The following is a 21462-nucleotide window of genomic DNA, read 5'->3' on the forward strand; positions in this document are numbered from 1 at the left end:
CTCCGTACACCTCGTACACACGGCTCTGCTCCGTACACCTCGTACACACGCGGCTCTGCTACATCCACACTGTAAACCCCTCCTGACCCCACACATAAACTTCAGCTCATCCAGCACCATGACAACCAGCACAGCAGAGTCCTGCATCCACTGAGGCCCCTGATCATGTGACCCCTGACTCCTCCCCTCCTGTGACCTCATCACAGCTCCTGGGCGCACAGAGCAGCCATCTTCCTTCCATTTAGGATCCTGTAGATTCAGTCGTTCTCATCATTATCTTCCATCTTCTAGAAAATTTACCTTAAACCTTAGTGGATGGAGAAGGAGAAGAAGAAGATGGCGGAGAGGATATTCCACCTCACCCTAGAGATCCTCTTCCGGATTACTGGAGAGGTGAGAGATTCTGATGACGTCACATTACATCATTCTTATCTATGGGAATAACAGATGGACAGAACTGGAGAGGTGAGGACTCTGGAAATGTCTGGAGGGAGATTTATTAATGTGTCTCTCCATAACCAGGATTACACAGTAGTGAAGAAGACCTCTAGTGAGCGCTGTCAGGACCCTGTGTCTGAGGGATGGGGAAGACCCCTGAGCCCAATCACGGGGCCTCCACCTCACCCCCTGATACATGAGGACATTAATGCCCAGAAGATCCTAGAACTCACCTACAAGATGATTGAGCTGCTGACTGGAGAGGTGACACTGCTGGGAATGCTGGGACATTATACAGTAACGCTATGGAGGGATCGGGGGGATGACGGTATCATTGTGTGTGTCAGGTTCCTATAAGGTGTCAGGATGTCGCTGTCTATTTCTCCATGGAGGAGTGGGAGTATTTCGAAGAACACAAAGATCTGTACAAGGACGTCATGATGGGGGATCCCCAGCCCCTCACATCACCAGGTAATAATAATAATAATCTTTATTTATATAGCGCCGACATATTCCGCAGCGCTTAACAATTCACAGGTTCATATACAACAGTCATAAGTAACATAGCTAAAGATAATACAATAGTTACAGCAAAAATAATGACAACCCTGCTCGTAAGAGCTTACAATCTACAATGAGGTGGGGGTGACACAACGGACAATGGCTTATTTACAAGGATGGTCCGGCCATCTTGAGGGGATGAGGGATAGATAAAGGCTGCATGAGCTCATCACCAGCCAGTATCTGTAGTGCTTTTGGGTTCGGTGGAGACTTATGTTTGGAGAAATAAGGGATGGGCTATAAGAATATAAAAGGACTTCTATTAGGGAAGGTGATAGGCTGCTTTAAACAGGTGTGTTTTTAGGGAGCGCCAAAAACTGCGTAAGTTGTGGTTCATCCTAATTTCTTGGGGTAGAGCATTCCAAAAAATAGGTGCAGCTCGGGAGAAGTCTTGAAGCCGGGAGTGGGAGGTACGGATTAGTGCGGATGTTAGTCTAAAGTCGCTTGCGGAGCGTAGAGAACGGGTGGGCCCATAAACAGAAATGAGGGAAGAGATGTAGGGGGGTGCCACACTGTGGAGGGCTTTGTGGGTGAGAATAAGCAATTTAAGTTGGATCCTATAATTCATGGGTAGCCCGTGCAATGACTGGCACAGAGCGGAGGAGTCTGAGTAACAGTTAGCCAAATAGATGTTCCTGGCTGCAGCATTAAGGATGGACTGGAGGGGGGAGAGTCGAGTGGGGGGGGGGGGGGGGGGGCAATTAATAGAGAGTTACAGTAGTCAAGGCGGGAGTGGATCAGGGCAACAGTGAGGGTTTTTGTTGTTTCCAAGGTGAGAAAGGGGGGGATTCTAGAGATGTTCTTCAGGTGCAAGCGACAAGAGCGGGCAAGAGATTGTATGTGGAAGGTGAAGGAGAGATTGGTGTCAAACACAATGCCCAGACAACGCGCCTGCTGGCTCGGCATAATTGTGGTGCCACACAGAGAGAGAGAGATGTCAGATTTAGAGAGGTGAGTAGACGCCGGGAGTAGATGAAGTTCAGTTTTGGAAAGGTTCAGTTTCAGGTAGAGAGCGGACATGATGGTAGAAACTGCGGCCAGACAGTCCCTGGTGTTCTGTAGTACAGCAGGGGTAAGGTCAGGGTATGAGGTGTATAGTTGTGTGTCATCAGCATAAAGATGGTACTGCAAACCAAATTTGCTGATGGTCTGTCCAATTGGGGCTGTGTAGAGAGAGAAGAGAAGAGGGCCAAGGACTGAACCCTGAGGAAACCCAACAGTGAGCGGAAGAAGGGAAGAAGTGGAGCCAGCAAACGATACACTGAAAGAGCGGTCAGATAGGTAGGAGGAGAACCAGGAGAGAGCAGTGTCTTTTATGCCGATTGAGTGGAGCATAGAGAGTAGGAGGTGGTGGTCAACGGTGTCGAAGGCAGCAGAGAGGTCAAGAAGAATGAGCAGAGAGTGATCGCCATTACGTTTTGCTGTCAGAAGGTCATTGGTTACTTTGATGAGTGCAGTTTCTGTAGAATGTAGGGGGCGGAAGCCGGACTGTGATGGGTCTAGAAGAGAGTGAGTGGAGAGGTAACTGGTAAGGTGGGAGTAGACCAGGCGCTCCAAGAGTTTAGAGATGAAGGGAAGATTGGAGACTGGTCTGTAGTTGTTTGTTCAGGAAGGGTTAAGAGAGGGATTTTTTAATGATGGAGTGTTTGAAGGAGGAGGGGAAAATACCAGAAGAGACGGAGAGGTTGAAAATTTTAGTTAGGTGAGTAGTGACGACTGAAGAAAGACACTGGAGTAGATGAGAGGGGATGGGGTCAGTGGTGCATGTAGTGGGATGAGAAGAAGAGAGGAGCCTGGAGACTTCGTCTTCTGTGACTGGGTCAAATGTGGAGAGTGATCCAGAAGTGATGTGGGGGGGATGGGAGTCAATGCACTTGGTGGCTGGGAGCTGATTTCCTGACGGATGGTGTCTATTTTCTCTGTGAAGTAGGAGGCCAAGTCCTCGGCACAAATGTCCGTGATGGGGGCCTGTGCTTTAGGACTGAGGAGGGAGTGAAAGGTATCAAAGAGTTTTTTGGGGTTGTTGGATAGTGAGGATATCAGGGTGGTGAAGTAGGTCTGTTTGGCGAGGTGAAGGGCAGAGTTATATGTTTTTAAAATAAATTTGTAGTGGATAAACTTTTATGGTGTCCGAGTTTTCCTCCATAGGCTTTCGGCACTTCTAGAGCAACGCTGGAGAAATCGGGTTTGCGGTGTGAACCAGGGCTGTTTTACTCTGTGTTTAGAGGTTCTGAGGGTGAGGGGCGCTACTTGGTCCAGCGTGCTTCTGAGAGTGTCATTGTAGTGGTTTACAGCCAGATCAGGACAGGAAAAAGAGGAGATTGGGGACAGTGATGAGTGAAGGGAGTCTGTAAGTGTATGAGGGTTAATGGCTTGTAGATTTCTGAATGTGTGATAGATAGGAGTGTGCTGGGGCGGGCGAGGATTTGTGAGCGTGGAGGAGAGAATGTTATGATCAGAGAGGGGAAGAGGAGAGTTATTTAGGTGGGGGATTGAACTAAGCCGGACAAAGACCAGATCAAGGGTGTTTCCATGTTTGTGTGTCACAGAGGTTGAAAGCTGTGAGAGGCCAAGAGAAGTGGTTAAAGATAGAAGCTGGGATGCGGATGAGGAGGTGGTGCTGTTTATGGGGATGTTGAAGTCTCCCAGGATAAGGGTCAGTAAATCTGAGGACATGAAGTGCGGCAGCCAGGCAGAAAAATGGTCAAGGAACTGGGTGGGTGAGCCTGGGGGACGGTATACGACCGCTACTCTGAGGGAGAGGGGATGGAAGAGCCTGATGGTGTGGACCTCAAAAGAAGGGAATGAGAGTGATGGTACAGGGGGGATGACCTGGAAGGTGCAATGTGGGGACAGGAGTATGCCGACCCCACCACCAAGTCTGTTTGCAGGTCTCGGGGAATGGGAAAAATGCAAGCTACCATGAGAAATAGCGGCAGGGGAGACAGTGTCAGAATCCTCGATCCCGGTTTCAGTGAGGGCCAGCAGATTGAGAGAGTTGGTCAGAAAGTAATTGTGCAGGAAAGGAAGCTTGTTGCATATAGACCGTGGATTCCACAGTGCGCAACTGAAGGAGGGAGACGAAGGAGTACAGCTGATGTTAATAAGGTTAGCAGGGTTTCGATATGAGGTGGGGGGAGGGTTCAGGTTGGCAGAGGGTGGTCCGGGGTTAGGAGAGATATCCCCTGAAATGAGTAGTAGCAGTAAAAAGAGAAAGAGCAGATAGTTTTTGGATTTGTGACATGGTTTCTTGTGCAATACCTTTGGATGAGACAGAGTGAGATTTGTCATGAAGTTCAAAAGAGCATGGGAGCTGTACATGGGAGAGGGAAGGAGAGTGGGGCAGATATGGATGAGTGGTGATGGAGGGAGGATAGGGCGGTGAATGTGGATGAAAAAAGCACACAGGAATATGGAGGCAGGAATAAAGTACATAGTTAGACGAGAGTACAAAGTGTGAGTTACCTGACTCCTGCCCTGAATGACTGCCATTGAAATGACTGTCAGACATTTGTCGAACAGGACACTTTGCTGAAGAAGACACGTGCATGCACCCCACACCAGGTAATAGACAGGACTAAATACACACGGCCTATAAGTATCTGAATGTAAAGAATGAATTCAGTCCCTGTATGTGTTTCCTCCAGATCTATCCAGTAAGAGGACAACACCAGAGAGATGTCCGCGTCCTCTTCTTCCACAGGACTGTAAACAAGAAGATCCCAATGTTCCTCAGGATCATCAGGTAGATGGAGAGAAGGTGTCATGAGATCTCCCCTATGATGTGTAGACGGCTGTGAAGGTCTTATTCTCAGTCTTGTTTTTCCCCTTCTCCCATGACAACACCACCTGAGAGAGAGGGTATCCGCTAATCAAGGACAGGAAACCTACTGAACAAAAGGATGGTACCTCTCCTCCGCGTCAGTTTGGCTTCCTGTCCTTGAAGGAACTTAAAGAGTAAAGGAACTCTACGATTGAACTTACCCAAGTCTGGTTAGTGTCCACAAGGATCCGGGATGCTGACAGGTATGGAGACGCCACTGCCGGCCAGGAGGTTGGGGTGTGTGGTTACATGACCTCATTGTTGACCTCCATCCGACACGCTGTCCCTTGTCTACGCATGCCGGGGCACCATGTGGTTGGCATGCCATGTGTTGAGTGCGCAGGCTCCACGGCAACCCGGGTCTGTGCAAGCGCGTGGCACGCTAGTGAGATATCCAGTGTGGCCCTGGTGATGAAGCGTGCCAGAAAGCAATGAAGCAGTAAAATGTTGGGTCTACGCATGCGCAAGGCTCGCCAGTCGGCTCCCTGCAAACGACGCGCCGAAAGGAAAAGTCTGACCCGGAAATAATGTGAGATTTCTGGGTGAGGTCGGGAGCGGACGTTGGAGATGTGGCTGTGGCGTCCCTCTGGTATGTAATGGAGGGATGACTACCAGATGGTGGAGGTCTGCAACTTTCTTCCTGATGCCATAGCCACCATGGCAGCTGCAGCGTCATCATCAGAGACGCAGCAGCGGCGGCCATACAAGTGGCCAGAAGAACAAGGTAGATGGATTTGGATATATACGTCACTCTCTGTGGTATTTGGTGCACAGAAAGGAAACTACTCCTTATGATATAAAGGATAAAACTCTTTATGCAGAAGAGAAGATAATTTATTCGGAACCTGCAATCCATTATATGTGTAACGTTTCGGCCATAACATTCTGACCTTCATCAGACTACAAAAAACAAAATAGAAAATTAAACAAAGAAAAAGAGAAAAAAAATTAAATAAATATTACATAGGATAATGCGCTCCATCGAAACTATACAACTTCTTTTATTCAGTAGCAATATAGGCAAATGTTCATAGAAAATGATAGAATGCAGGTATTCTGATGGTAGGGACTTCAGGGTGCTGTAGATTTCCAGTCATTGTCAATCATGGCATGAAATGAATCAAGTGTTTGTTTAATCACATCATATGGGTGGGAGGCATGTAACTCAGGTCATTCTGAATATGTATGAAATATATTTATGAAAATTGCGGGTGTGATGAAAATTTTTTTTTGAAATACCATATTTTGCGGATTATAAGACGCATCGGGTATATAAGATGCTCCCCAAATTTTGGGGAGAAGAATAGGAAAAAAATGTTTTTTAATAAACCAGTGCATGTTATAATGGGCTTACCTGGGGGGCTGAGGTGTTGGGTGGAGCGGGGTCCCAGGTGGCAGGGTTGAGGCAGGAGTCGGGAGATCGGTGCTGCCGGAAGTTTCAGCCTTCCGGCAGAGGCAGGAGTCGGAGGATGGCTGCGGTCCCCTGGCTTGCGATGCCCTGGGCTGCTGTCCCCTGACTTGCCTGCACTGTCTTGCGGTCCGGCAGGTGTCGTGTGGTTCGGGGGCGCCGCTGACATTTTGTAAACGCTGGAGCCCCGCACCTTCCATACTGTTACATGCGGCGGGAAATGGCCGCCTCAGGCGGCGCATGCTCAGATTGAGATCACGGCACCGAGATCTCGGTTGCGCATGCGCCGCCTCCTACGGCCATTTTCCCGGAGACCGCTGCATGTAACAGTATGGAAGGTGCGGGGCTCCTTTGTCTACAAAATGTCGGCCCGCACCACCAGGCTCCTACCAGACCGCAGCGCAGGGAACCGCAAGCGCAGGGCATCGCAAGTCATCTTCCGACTGCAGCGATCCTGGCTCCATCAATGCCGGTGATTTTGCATTATAAGACGCATCCCCATTTTCCCCCCAAATTTGGAGGGAAAAAAGTGCGTCTTATAATCCGAAAAATACGGTATATATAAAAAAAAAATAATAAATGGGATAATGATCTACGTATAGTAGTCTAGTTTGTTAGAAAAAGAAAGAAAAGGGGATAAAAATGGAGAGGGAGGAAAAAAAAGGGGGGGGGGGGTGGAGAGGGAAATCTCCAGGGGAGAACGGCCATGTGAACTGATCCAGCCTCCATCTCCGGTACCCTAGACTGAATGGCAGAGTGGTGAGTGATCTTCATATATGTTCACCATGTTAAATAGGTCCCCAGGCTTTCAGGAAAGATAGTTCCTTGTTTATCTCCTACCAAGGGGTTAAAACGGGGCTTAAGGTTGCTAAGTCCACCATAACTAGGTGGATCAGGGAGGCTATTACCCTAGCCTATGTCTCCAGCGGTGACAAAGCGCCACAGGGGTTGAAGGCTCACTCTACCCGAGCAGCGGCAACCTCATGGGCGATGGAAGACATATGTAAGGCTGCTACCTGGTCTTCTCCATCTACCTTCTATAGGCACTATAGACTGGATTTGGGTGTTTCATCTGACCTCACATTTGGGAGAAGGGTGCTCCAGGCTGTGGTCCCTCCCTAGACTTTTTTATCTCTGCAATTCTCTCGTGGTGCTGTCATGGTCGACCGATAAAGTCATAAGTTACTTACCGGTAACAGGATTTTTCGGAGACCATGACAGCACCCTTATATTCCCTCCCTTCACTTTATGGGAGCACTCCTCATCTATTAATTACAATTTTTCTCACTTAGTGGTGTTGTATAAAAATATTATTTCTATGATTGTTTGCTATGTCTACTAACCTGGTGGTCCTCTCAATGCTCTGTAATCCAAACTGAGGCGAGAGAGAGCGCCGCCCCCTTTTAAGCCTGTAGGTTTCCTGTCCTTGGTGGGCGGATCCCGTCTCTCGTGGTGCTGTCATGGTCTCCGAAAAATCCCGTTACCGGTGAGTAACTTATGACTTTCTCTCTGTGATCTTTGCTAGGAGGGGCCTAAGAAGGCGCTGTGCGGGGATAACTTACCCAGCACATATATGAAGAGACTCTGCCCTGATTGTATTCTGAAGACCATCTCCGAAGAAACCCCCAACTTTGCCATGGATTTAAAATCCGTAATTGGGGTGGAATTAATTCACTGATTCAGCAGGAAAGAGGTAAAAGGGAGAAAAGATCCAAACGGCAGGCAGCTGATTCAGATGAGTCGGTAATATCTGAGGATAGAGAAGAATCGGACTCCTCTTCTTCCTCCTACTCATCCTTTGATAGTGATAGACGGGGTAGGTCGTGTTTTCCTGCGTCACTTACAGATAGAAAACAGATAAGTTGGTAAAGGCCGTTAGAACCACTATGGGCATATCCGATCCTAAAACCCCAAGAACAGTCCACGACATTATGTTTCGGGGTTTAGAACAAAAGAAAAGAAGCAGATTTCCGAGAAAATTAAAATGTTCATTAATAGGGAATGGAGGAAGCCTCAGAAGAAGGATCCGCTGCCCTCGTCATCCAAAAGGAGGTGTCCGATTGTTGAGGAAGAAGCGGCCATGTGGGACAAAACCCCCTAAAATAGACATGATGGTGGCCAAGTCATCCAAAAGATCCACACTGCCCTTTGAAGATCTGGGAACTCTTAAGGATCCTCTTGATAAAAAAGTGAATGTGTATCTGAAGCAGACATGGATGTCTTCAGCAGGGGCATTAAAACCAGCAGTTTGGGCAACCTGCACGGCCAGATCAATGCTGATTTGGTTACAGCAGTTAGAGGATGAAATTAAGAACAACGTCCCTAGGGATAAGATCCTGTCTAATCTCCCGTTAATGTAAGAATCGGCTACCTTCCTCGCAGACGCCTTGGAAGATTCAGTGAGGTTTGCAGCCAGGTCGGCAAACCTGTCAAATGCTGCCCATAGAGCACTATGGCTCAAGAGCTGGCTGGGAGATGTTCAGTCCAAGGCCAAGCTATGCTTGATTCCATGCGAAGGAGAGTTTCTCTTTGACGAGTACTATATGATATACTGGACTAGGTGGGAGACAAGAAGAAAAGATTTCCCAGTGTGCCCATGCCACAATATAGGAAGTGCTTTCATAAAAGAAGGCATAATCGAAACAAATCCCCTAAGGAAAGATAGGAAACCAAAAAGTGGAAGTTTCATGTTTGGGGGCACTTCCTCTGAGACAAGGAAGACTTCCAAGTGGCAGGCTTCCCCAGGTAGGAGGAAGGCTGTCCCACTTACTGCGTGCCTGGGAGAAGATTTCATCCAGCACCTGGATTCTTGGGATAGTACGATCAGGGCTAAGACTGTGATTCAAATCTGATCCCCGGCACACCTTCAGAATATCATCTCCCTGGGGTCCCAGGGAATAATTGGTTCTGGAGGCGGAAGTTTTGAACCTGGTACAGAAGCAAGTGCTGACGGAGGTGCCAGTGCAGGAGCAGGGGAAGGGATTCTGTTCCCCTTATTCCTAATAAAAAAAGAAATAGATGGCACCTTCAGGACCATAGTGAACTTGAAAGAAAGGGGAGATCAAATTTCTAGTTTACAGGCCCTTCAAAATGGTGACCATAAAATCGGCCATAAAAATGCTATTTCCAGAGTGTTCTATGAGATTGCTAGACCAGAAGGACATGTATTACCACGTCTCAATCTATATGGAAGAACAGAAATTCTTGAGCTTGGCCTTGTATATAAACTAACAAGTCTGGCACTTCCAGTACAGAGCGCTACCCTTTGGCCTATCTATGGCTCAGAGGGTATTTACAAAAATTATACGGAAGTCGCAGCGCATCTTCGGGAGCAGAATCTATATATATAATTGTCTTATCCCTTCTGTCTGTCTGTCCAGGAAATCCCGCGTCGCTCATTGGTCCGGCCGCTGTCTGTCCAGGAAATCCCGCGTCGCTCATTGGTCCGGCCGCTGTCTGTCCAGGAAATCCCGCGTCGCTCGTTGGTCCGGCCGCGGCCAATCAGCGACGCGGGATTTCAGAAAAAAGATGGCGGCCGTTAGTGGCTCATCTGCCGCATGGAGCTCAGCGGCAATGCAGCCGGGAGATGAGCGGCGCTAGAAGCAGAACTACCCCGGCGGCGCCGCTAACCTCCATGTGGCTAAAGTCGGGAGATCAGCGGCTTGGCCCACTGATCTCCCGACGGCAAGTGCGAACGGAGGACCGGGGAGCGGCGCCGCCGGTCGAGATGCTTCTGCTGCGAGCAGCCGCTCATCTCCCAGCTGCTCGCAGCGGAAGTACCCGCACAGGCAGCGCCGCTCCCCGGTCCTCACTAATACGAAGCTGATTGGTCGCGGCCGCGATTAATCAGCGATATTGGCGTGAAATTTAAAAGCCCGCTTCTCTGATTGGTCGCGTCCAGCCGGCCGCGATCAATCAGCGACTCCCGCAGCACGGCCGCAAATTGGCGCCGGATTTTAAACACGCAGGCCACCGTCGGGAGATCAGCGGCACTAGTATTGGCGCCAAATTTAAACCCCGCGTTGCTGATTGGTCGCGACTAATCAGCGATTTTGGCACCAAATTTAAACATGCTCTCCAGTCCTCACTAACACGGTTCGCTGATGGGTCGCGGCCGCCGCCCGCAACCAATCAGCAGTATTGGTGCCAAATTTAAACACCGCTCTGCTGATTGGTCACGTTCGCTGGCCGTGACCAATCAGCGATTATGGCGCCAAATTTAAACATGCTCTCCAGTCCTCACTAACACGGTTTGCTGATTGGTCGCGGCCGCCGCCTGCAACCAACCACCGATATTGCCGCCAAATTTAAACACCGCTCTGCTGTTAGCGCCCGGTCGGGCCACCATCTAGTACCCTAATAGTCCTGTACGTGGACGATATTCTAGTGGTGGGCAGGTCAATAGAGCACTGCCGTTGTCAACTGATAACAATCAGGACCATCCTGACCAGGCTGGGAGGACTACTAAACCTGAAAAAATCAAAACTGGAACCACAGAGGGTTCAATCTTTCTCAGGACTTATCTTGAACGCAAGGGAGCATACTTATCTACTGCCGGAAGAAAAGAAGGACAAGTTCATAGTCTAAGTCTCAGCAGCAGTCACAAAACCTGTTATGACTCTAAGAAGGACAATGTCACTACTAGGGACAGTGACTTACTGTATTCCAGCAGTTCAATGGGCCCAGATACACTCCAGGATTTTACAACAGGACATTCTAAGGGGCGAAAAAGACTCAAGGGCTGTTTGGAGGGAAACACTTTCCCCGGTGACTATCGATTCCATGACATTGTGGTCGGAACTAGAGAATCTGTCACAGGGAGTCCCTTGGCCATATCAGATCAAGGATACAATAACGACAGATGCAAGCTCGGATGGCTGGGGTGCACTTCTGAGGGATTGCGTAGTCCTGGGAGTCTGGTGAAAAACCGAAAAAGGTTATTCGTCAAATATGAAGGAGTTGCTTCATATTAAGGAAGTAAGGAACAGTAACAGTAAGGAACACAATAATGAAGTTCCTTTATTTCCTGCAAGGGCATCATGTTTGCATCATGACAGACAACCGGACAAGAGTCGCCTACATCAATCATGAAGAGGGCACAAGATCCCGCTCTCTAATGGTGGTGGCAGAAGAGATCCTTCAGTTTGCGGAACAACATTGGTTGATACTGACAGCACTTCACATAAAGGGGAAGGAAAACGAAAGAGCAGATTTCCTGAATCGAATCCCACTAAAACAAGGGGAATGAGAACTAAATACGGCAGTATTCCAACAGATTGTGGATCGTTGGGGTCAGCCAAATGTAGACCTGTTTGCAAACAGACAAAACAGGAAAATAGGGAAGTTCTGTTCTCTAGATCCAAGAAATAAAACCTACGCAGTGGATGCTCCGCAGATTCCTTGGGACTTCAACCTGTCCTCCGGATTTCTCCAATTGATGTTGATTCCCACGGTGTTGAGGAAAGTCAGGGAGGAGCAAGCGCGGATCATTCTGATTGCTCCATTCTGTCCCAAGAGACCAAGGTTCTTATGGATAAGGATGATGTCATTATCGGATCCATGGATCTTCCCAGATGTTCCAGATCTCCTCAGTCAGGGTCCAGTTTTCCATCCGCAGAGATCGAACCTTCATTTGACGTCCTGGAGTTTGAAAAGGCATTCTTGATTCACGAGGGTTTCTCTCTGAACTTAGTCACTACTCTGCTTAAAAGAAGAAAACCAGTAACAACTAAGATATATGGTAGAACCTGGGTAAAGCTTAGGGCTAGGTCGGGACAAAACTTGGGAGGTGAAATACCAATAAATGCCATATTACAATTTCTCCAGAAAGGTATGGAAATGGGCTTAGCTACTAGTACTCTTACGGTGCAGGTGTCGGCCCTATGGGGCCTTATATAACTATAATTAGGTGGCTAACAGGTGGATTATTAGATTCATCAAAGCATGTGACGGATGCAGGCCAAAACCTGCCCCAAGAATACCTCCCTGGGATTTACATCTTGTCTTGGAAGCATTAACTAAAGCCCCCTTTAAACCACTAAAAGGATTGCCAGTCAAGACAGATGGTGATATTGGTAGCTTCGACCCGTAGAATCAGCGACATACAGGCGTTATCGGTTAACCACTCGTTTACGCAGATTGCTGATGATAGGCTGGGTCTAGTCTTAATACAACTCTATCTTCTGAAAGTGGCCACCAAATTTCATAGAAGCCAAGAAATTGTTCTCCCCCCTCCTTTTTTTAGTAATCATTAAAATGCAGAGGAGCAGCGGCTTCACCCCCTAGATGCTAAACAGGTTCTGGTTGAGTACTTGGCTGTGACAAAACAGTAGAGAAAAAAATTAAACTTTGTTTGTTTCCTTCCAGGGAGTTAGGAAAGTAACAAGGGGTACCCTAGCTGGATGGATCAGGGAGGCCATTAGGTTAGCCTACTCCTCTAGTAATAGGTCAGTTCCAGAGAACTTGGAGGCTCATTCTACTAGGGTCGTAGCGACCTCCTGGGCAGAGGAGGAGGAAGTGTCTATCGGCAGGATATGTAAGGCGGTTACATGGTCCTCTCCTTCCACCTACTATAAGCATTACCGACTTGATGTCTTCCTCTGATGATCTATCCTTTGGAAGAAAGGTGTTATAAGCGTTGTGATCCCTCCCTAAGGTGTTTGTTCTATATAAATCTCTCAGGTGGTGCTGTCATGGGAGAAGGGGAAAAATTGTAGTTACTTACCGGTAACGGGATTTTACAGAGCCCATGACCGCACCCTTATATTCCCTCCCTTTTATCACTGGTTGGTGTGCTCTACGTTATTGGGTGTATAGTTGGGAATATTTTGGTTGGTGATGATTGTATTAGTAACTGTCTGGAGGTCCTCTCATGCTCTGAAACCCAACTGATGCGGAGGAGAGGTACCGCCTATTCAGTAGGTTTTCCGTCGTTGATGGGTGGATACCCTCTCTATCAGGTGGTGCTGTCATGGCCTCTGTAAAATCCCATTACCAGTAAGTAACTAAGATTTTATCCCCCAGTATTATATGTTTTATACTTGAGAACGGTGGAGATGGCAGGATTAGAGCTGATCATAGATGGGACTTCTCCATCTGTCTGTGACTTTTACAATATTTGTTTCAGGGTGAAGATCTGGCCCATATTAATACTACAGAGACATATGTGAGGGGTGATGAGCGGTGTAAAGAGGAGATTCCTACATATGACCACCCAGGTGAGTAGAGACCACTAAATGCATAGAGGTCACAGGTGAAATAAAATCATGTAATAATCTGTGTCCTGACCGGATTTGTTATCTGTATATTAATTGTTTCTTAAAGAATACTGCGACTTAGATGACTTTATAGAAGGCCGACATGGATACTGTTCTTGTGGCAAGTGCTGCAGGTCGAAAATATCTGGAATGAGTTTTGTAAACTTAATTGATGAATTATATAAAATGAATGCCCCTTCAGGGCCGGCTCAAGGTTTTTGTGGGCCCCGGGCAAAAGAGTCTCAGTGGCCCCTTTAACACATACGATTCATGATGCACAGATACCGCAGAGAAATATATATACAGTGGGTACGGAAAGTATTCAGACCCCTTTACATTTTTCACCCTTTGTTTCATTGCTGCTATTTGGTAAATTCTAAAAAGTTCATTTTTTTTCTCATTAAAGTCCACTCTGCACCCCATCTTGACTTAAAAAAACAGATGTAGAAATTTTTGCAAATTTATTAAAAAAGAAAAACTGAAATATCACATGGTCATAAGTATTCAGACCCTTTGCTCAGACACTCACATTTAAGTCACATGCTGTCCATTTCCTTGTGATCCTCCTTGAGATGGTTCTACTCCTTCATTGGAGTCCAGCTGTGTTTAATTAAACTGATAGGACGTGATTTGGAAAGGCACACACCTGTCTATATAAGACCTCACAGCTCACAGTGCATGTCAGACCAAATGAGAATCATGAGCTCAAAGGAACTGCCCAAGGAGCTCAGAGACAGAATTGTGGCAAGGCACAGATCTGGCCAAGGTTACAAAAGAATTTCTGCGTTACTCAAGGTTCCTAAGAGCACAGTGGCCTCCATAATCCTTAAATGGAAGAAGTTTGGGACCACCAGAAGTCTTCCTAGACCTGGCCGTCCAGCCAAACTGAGTAATCGTGGGATAAGAGCGTTGGTGAGAGAGGTAAAGAAGAACCCCAAGATCACTGTGGCTGAGCTCCAGAGATGAAGTAGGTAGATGGGAGAAAGTTCCACAAAGTCAACTATCACTGCAGCCCTCCACTAGCCGGGACTTTATGGCAGAGTGGCCCGATGGAAGCCTCTCCTCAGTGCAAGACATATGAAAGCCCACATAGAGTTTGCTCAAAAGCCCATGAAGGACTCCCAGACTATGAGAAATAAGATTCTCTGGTCGGATGAAATGAAGATAGAGCTTTTTGGTGATAATTGTAAGCGGTATGTGTGGAGAACACCAGGCAATGCTCATCACCCGCCCAATACAATCCCAACAGTGAAACATGGTGGTGGCAGCATCATGCTATGGGGGTGTTTTTCAGCTGCAGGGACAAGACGACCGGTTGCAATTGAGGGAAACATGAATGTGGCCAAGTACAGAGATATCCTGGATGAAAACCTCTTCCAGAGTGCTCTGGACCTCAGACTTGGCCAAACGTTCACCTTCCAACAAGACAATGACCCTAAGCAGATGGCTAAAATAAAAAAGGAGTGGCTTCAGAACATCTCTGTGACAATTCTTGACTGGCCCAGCCAGAGCCCTGACCTAACCCAATTGAGCATCTCTGGAGAGACCTGATAATGGCTGTCCACCAACGTTCACCATCCAACTTGACGGAACTGGAGAGGATCTGCAAAGAAGAATGGCTGAGGATCCCCAAATCCAGGTGCGAAAAACTTGTTGCATCATTCCCAAGAAGACTCACGGCTGTACTAGCTCAAAAGGGGGCTTCTACTCAATGCTGAGCAAAGAGTCTGAATACTTATGACCATGTGATATTTCAGCTTTTATTTTTTAATAAATTTGCAAAAAGTTCTACATTTCTGTTTTTTTCAGTCAAGATGGGGTGCAGAGTGGACTTTAATGAGAAAAAAAATGAACTTTTTAGAATTTACCAAATGGCTGCAATGAAACAAAGAGTGAAAAATTGAAAGGGGTCTGAATACTTTCCATACCCACTGTATATATAGTACAATGCCAAAGATTTCACTTCTTACATTATATCAGTGATATCTATTGTAAATTCCACAATAGCTCAGAAACTGGCGAATCGTTCCATACAGAATACTGGTCCCCATAAAATGCTCCATACAGGATATTGGCCCCCATATAATGCTCCATGCAGGCTGTGCCCCCATATAATGCTCCATGCAGGCTGTTACCCCCCAATAATGCCCCATGCAGGATGTCACCCCCCCTTATAATGCCCCATACATTATGTCACCCCCCTTATAATGCCCCATGTAGGATGTCCCCCCCCTTATAATGCCCCATGTAGGATGTCACCCCCCCTCCCTTATAATGCCCCATGCAGGATGTCACTCCCCCCCCCCTTTTAATGCCCCATGCAGAATGTCACACCACCCCTCCGTTATAATGCCCCATGCAGGATGTCACTTCTCCCCCCATATATTGCCCCATGCAGGATGTGACTTCCCCCCCTTTCAATGCCCTATGCAGGATGTCACCGCCCTCCCTTATAATGCCCCATGCAGGATGTCACCCCCCCTTTTAATGCCCCATGCAGGATGTCACCTCTCCCCCCCCTTATAGTGCCCCATGCAGGATGTCACTTCCCCACCTTTTAATGTCTCATGCAGGATGTCACACCCCACCTCCCTTATAATGCCCCATGCAGGATGTCACTTCCCCCATATAATGCCCCATGCAGGATGTCACTTCCCCCCCTTTTAATGCCCCATGCAGGATGTCAACGCCCTCCCTTATAATGCTCCATGCAGGATGTCACTCCCCCCCCTCTTAATGCCCCATGCAGGATGTCCCTTCCCCCCCTTTTAATGCCCCATGCAGGATGTCACTTCCCGCCCTCATAATGCCCCATGCAGGATGTCACTTCTCCCCCTCTTAATGCCCCATTCAGGATGTCACCCCCTCCCTTATAATGCCCCATGCAGGATGTCACTCCCCCCCCTCCTAATGCCCCATGCAGGATGTCACTTCCCCCCCCTCTTAATGCCCTATGCAGGATGTCTCTTCCCCCCCTCTTAATGCCCCATGCAGGATATCACTCCCCCCCCCCCTTTTAATGCCCCATGCAGGATGTCACTCCCCCCCTCTTAATGCCCCATGCAGGATGTCACTTCCCCCCTCTTAATGCCCCATGCAGGATGTCACCCCCCTCCCTTATAATGCTCCATGCAGGATGTCACTTCCCCCCTCTTAATGCCCCATGCAGGATGTCACCCCCCTCCCTTATAATGCTCCATGCAGGATGTCACTTCCCCCCTCTTAATGCCCCGTGCAGGATGTCACCCCCTCCCTTATAATGCCCCATGTAGAATGTCACTTACTCCCCCCCTCTTAATGCCCCATGCAGGATGTGACCCCCCTCCCTTATAATGCCCCATGCAGGATGTGACCCCCCCTCCCTTATAATGCCCCCATGCAGGATGTCACTCCCCCCTCCTTTTAATGCCCCATGCAGGATGTCACCTCTCTACCCCCCCCTTATAATGCCCCATGCAGGATGTCACTTCTCCCCCTCTTAATGCCCCATTCAGGATGTCACCCCCTCCCTTATAATGCCCCATGCAGGATGTCACTCCCCCCCTCCTAATGCCCCATGCAGGATGTCACTTCCCCCCCCTCTTAATGCCCCATGCAGGATGTCTCTTCCCCCCCTCTTAATGCCCCATGCAGGATATCACTCCCCCCCCCCCCCCCTTTTAATGCCCCACGCAGGATGTCACTCCCCCCCCTCTTAATGCCCCGTGCAGGATGTCACTTCCCCCCTCTTAATGCCCCGTGCAGGATGTCACCCCCTCCCTTATAATGCCCCATGTAGAATGTCACTTACTCCCCCCCTCTTAATGCCCCATGCAGGATGTGACCCCCCTCCCTTATAATGCCCCATGCAGGATGTGACCCCCCTCCCTTATAATGCCCCCATGCAGGATGTCACTCCCCCCTCCTTTTAATGCCCCATGCAGGATGTCACCTCTCTACCCCCCCCTTATAGTGCCCCATGCAGGATGTCACTTCCCCACCTTTTAATGCCCCATACAGGATGTCAGCCCCCCCCTCCATATAATGCCCCATGCATTAAATAAAAAAAAATCAAATACTCACCTCACTTCTCACTTGCTGCCGCTGCTCCAGACCCCTCAGCGTCGCCGGCGTCTTCCTGCTCTGCGCTGTGACTGCTCAGAAGAGAGCACGGTGTAAAGACGTCACCGCACCCTCTGACCTGAGACGACAGTCAGAGGACGCGGTAGAGACCGGAGCTGCTGCAGAGGCACGGGGAGAGGTAAATATTGTGCCGGGGCCCTGAGCTAGCGGGGGGTGGCGGGCGCTGACACCGCTCTCCTCCACTCATGGGTCCCATAGCTTGGCTGGGAGCCCGACGGCGAGTGGGCCCCCCCCCCGCCTGCTCTGGCCCTGGCACTTGCCCGGGTGCACCGGGTGCTGACGCCGGCCCTGTGCCCCTCTATTGTGCCAATATATTTTTTCTAACTAAGAATCTATTCTGGTTCCGCGCTGTATTATCTAAACAATCAATTACATTATTCTGAAAATAAAGTCTAAAAAAAATTGTTAAGCAATGTAGAAAAATGCCCAAATTCCCAATTCTGCCAATAAATTAAAAACCACAGCTCTTTATGCAAAAATAATTCCCCATATACAAGTAATAGATCACGTAGGCAGAGACCTGTCAATCCAAGACAGCGGGCGGAGAGAAGCCGCTGGGAACCCGCCTGTCCGACTAGTCTATTAAAGTATGAATTTCTCTGAAATACTGCAGAGTTTCCGAATCAAACGTACCTGGCTGACATCATACAGCCAGTGTCTTCTGTACACCGTCCGCGCATTGGGAGCCACTGGGGACTGTGTAACAAAATTCCTACACCGCCTCGACCGCATGGCATAATTTTACATTATGTGATTGCAAATAGATTAAAAAATAAGTTCAGTCTTGCATCACGTTCAATGGCAGTGCTTCTCCATTCATTACCATACTGCTCCACCTCGCTGCCCAGCTCCACCGCTTCCCTGTCCCACCGCGCTGCCCTGCTCCACCGCGCTGCCCTGCCCCTCCGCTCTGCCCTGCTCCACCACACTACCCTGCCTCTCCGCTCTGCCCTGCTCCACCGCGCTGCCCTGCTCCACCACGCTGCCCTGCTCCACCACGCTGCCCTGCTCCACCACGCTGCCCTGCTCCACCGCGCTGCCCCTCCGCGCTGCCCTGCTCCACCGCGCTGCCCTGCTCCACCACGCTGCCCTGCTCCACCGCGCTGCCCTGCCCCTCCGCGCTGCCCTGCTCCACCGCGCTGCCCTGCTCTCTGCTGAAGTGCATTTAACGGTCAACTGTGAAATCAGAAAACTGCTAGAAAACTGTGTAGTGCCCTAATATCAGTATCTTGCTCTATCGATAGATTGAGATCTATTTTGACATCACACTTTTAGTTGGTTAATAACTGAATTTTGCTATTTCATATAGAAATACTAATAAATATAACATTAACAATATAAAGATACAGTTACATTATTACAAATATATTTGTTTTATTCTTGGCAGACGTCTTTACCGGGAACTCAGAGAGACATATGATATCCTTAGATTTGAAAGCCGATGATCACGGTATCACACCAGATACATATGAAGAGCATGCCATTGCTTCAGATACAACCTCAGCTCTTCACAGAAAAGATCTATTTTATGATCAAGTGGTCTTATCTTCTGATTCATTACAGAATGCTGAGCAAAGTAAAAGTCACAGAAAGGAAGCTAAGGAGCGGAGAGCTCACTCAGGGGTGAAGCCACTATCATGTTCAGAATGTTGGAAACCTTTTCATTATAAATCAGATCTTGTTATGCATCAGAGAATTCACACAGGGGAGAAGCCATATTCATGTTCAGAATGTGGGAAATGTTTTATTCGGAAAGCGCATCTTAAGAACCACCAGAAAACCCACACAGGAGAGAAGCCTTTTTCATGTTCAGAATGTGGGAAATGTTTTATTCGGAAAGCGCATCTTAAGAACCACCAGAAAACCCACACAGGGGAGAAGCCTTTTTCATGTTCAGAATGTGGGAAATGTTTTATTCTGAAAGCGCATCTTGATATCCACCAGAGAACCCACACAGGGGAGAAGCCTTTTTCATGTTCAGAATGTGGGAAATGTTTTATTCGGAAAGCGATTCTTGATATCCACCAGAGAACCCACACAGGGGAGAAGCCTTTTTCATGTTCAGAATGTGGGAAATGTTTTATTCGGAAAGCACATCTTGATATCCACCAGAGAACCCACACAGGGGAGAAGCCTTTTTCATGTTCAGAATGTGGGAAATGTTTTATTCGGAAAGAACCTCTTGATTACCACCAGAAAACCCACACAGGGGAGAAGCCTTTTCCATGTTCAGAATGTGGGAAATGTTTTATTCGGAAAGCGGATCTTGATATCCACCAGAGAACCCACACAGGGGAGAAGCCTTTTCCATGTTCAGAATGTGGGAAATGTTTTATTTGGAAAGCGAATCTTGATATCCACCAGAGAACCCACACAAGGGAGAAGCCTTTTTCATGCCCAGAATGTGGGAAATCTTTTACAGAGAAATCAACTCTTATCAAACATCAGAGAATCCACACAGGGGAGAAGCCTTTTTCATGTTCAGAATGTGGGAAATGTTTTATTCAGAAAGCGGATCTTGATATCCACCAGAGAACCCACACAGGGGAGAAGCCTTTTTCGTGTTCAGAATGTGGGAAATGTTTTATTCGGAAAGCGGATCTTGATATCCACCAGAGAACCCACACAGGGGAGAAGCCTTTTTCATGTTCAGAATGTGGGAAATGTTTTTATCGGAGATCAAATCTTGTTGAGCATGAGAAAACTCACACATAGGAGGAGCCTTTTTCATTTTCAGAATGTGGGAAATGGTTTCGCTGTCAATCAGATTTTGTTATACATCACAGAATTCATACGGGGAGAAGCCATAGTGATGTTCAGAATGTGGGAAATGTTACAGGGGTAAAGTAGATCTCGTTACACATCAAAGAAGCCACACAAGGGAAAAGCCATTTCATGCCCAGAATGTGAGAAATGTTTTAGCAGGAGATCAAGTCTTATACACCATCTTAAAATCTCACATTGTGGGTAAATCATAATTATGTTTAGTATGTTGGAAATGTTTACCCACACAACTTCATAGTATTCAAAGCGCTCACAAGGGGAAATAATCATTTTTATTTTTTTAAACGTATTCATTTGACAGATCATACAAAAAATACAATAGTTACCGGCAAAGTAGTCATATGCCAAAAAGGTTCTTAAACTGCAGGAGTCTAGAGGAACTGAAGAGGAGACGGGCTGGTATGCAGGGCTGGTATTGGAGGGAAGGGGGAGGACACACTGGGCAATTTTTCAAGGTTCTCACTCTCCTAGGAGCCATCAGTATTTCTGTTCTGAGGTTAAGACTGCTTAAAGACCTTTGTTGACATCACGGTCATGTGAGTCTATAGGGACTGAAGAGGAGATGGGCTGGTATGTACCGTATGTGCTATATGTGTGTGTACAGTGGGGAAAATAAGTATTTGATACACTTCCAATTTTGCAAGTTTGAGACTTGAGAGGTCTAATTTTTATCGTAGGTACACTTCATCTGTAAGCGACAGAATCTAAAATTAAAAAACAGAAAATGACATTGTATGATTTTTACATAATTAATTTGCATTTTATTGCATGAAATAAGTATTTACTACAATAGAAAAACAGAACTTATTATTTGGTCCAGAAACCTTTATTTGCAATTACAGAGGTCAGACGTTTTCTGTAGTTCTTGACCAAGTTTGCACACACTGAAGCTAGGATTTTGGCTCACTCCTCCATACACATCTTCTCCAGATCTTTCATGTTTCAGGGCTGTCCCTGAGCAACATTGAGTTTCAGCTCCCTCCAAAGATTTTCTATTGGGTTCAGGTCTGGAGACTGGTTAGGCCACTCCATGACCTTGAAATACTTCTTACGGAGCCACTCCCTTCAAA

General features: G+C 47.6%; 1 protein-coding gene across 1 annotated transcript; it reads left to right on the forward strand.

The window, feature by feature from the left end:
• Nucleotides 1-764: 764 nt before the first annotated feature.
• LOC141197766 (uncharacterized) lies at nucleotides 765-20833 on the forward strand. The gene is made up of 4 exons (XM_073662856.1): nucleotides 765-909; nucleotides 4647-4744; nucleotides 13357-13447; nucleotides 18996-20833. The coding sequence occupies exons 1-4, from the start codon at nucleotides 825-827 to the stop codon at nucleotides 20321-20323; spliced, it is 1602 nt and encodes a 533-aa protein (XP_073518957.1). The 5' UTR covers nucleotides 765-824; the 3' UTR covers nucleotides 20324-20833.
• The last annotated feature ends 629 nt before the right edge of the window (nucleotides 20834-21462 follow it).

The sequence above is a fragment of the Phyllobates terribilis genome, unplaced genomic scaffold (assembly GCF_046119375.1).
Source record: "Phyllobates terribilis strain yellow unplaced genomic scaffold, ASM4611937v1 Scaffold_86__1_contigs__length_6382490, whole genome shotgun sequence".
NCBI lineage: Eukaryota > Metazoa > Chordata > Amphibia > Anura > Dendrobatidae > Phyllobates > Phyllobates terribilis.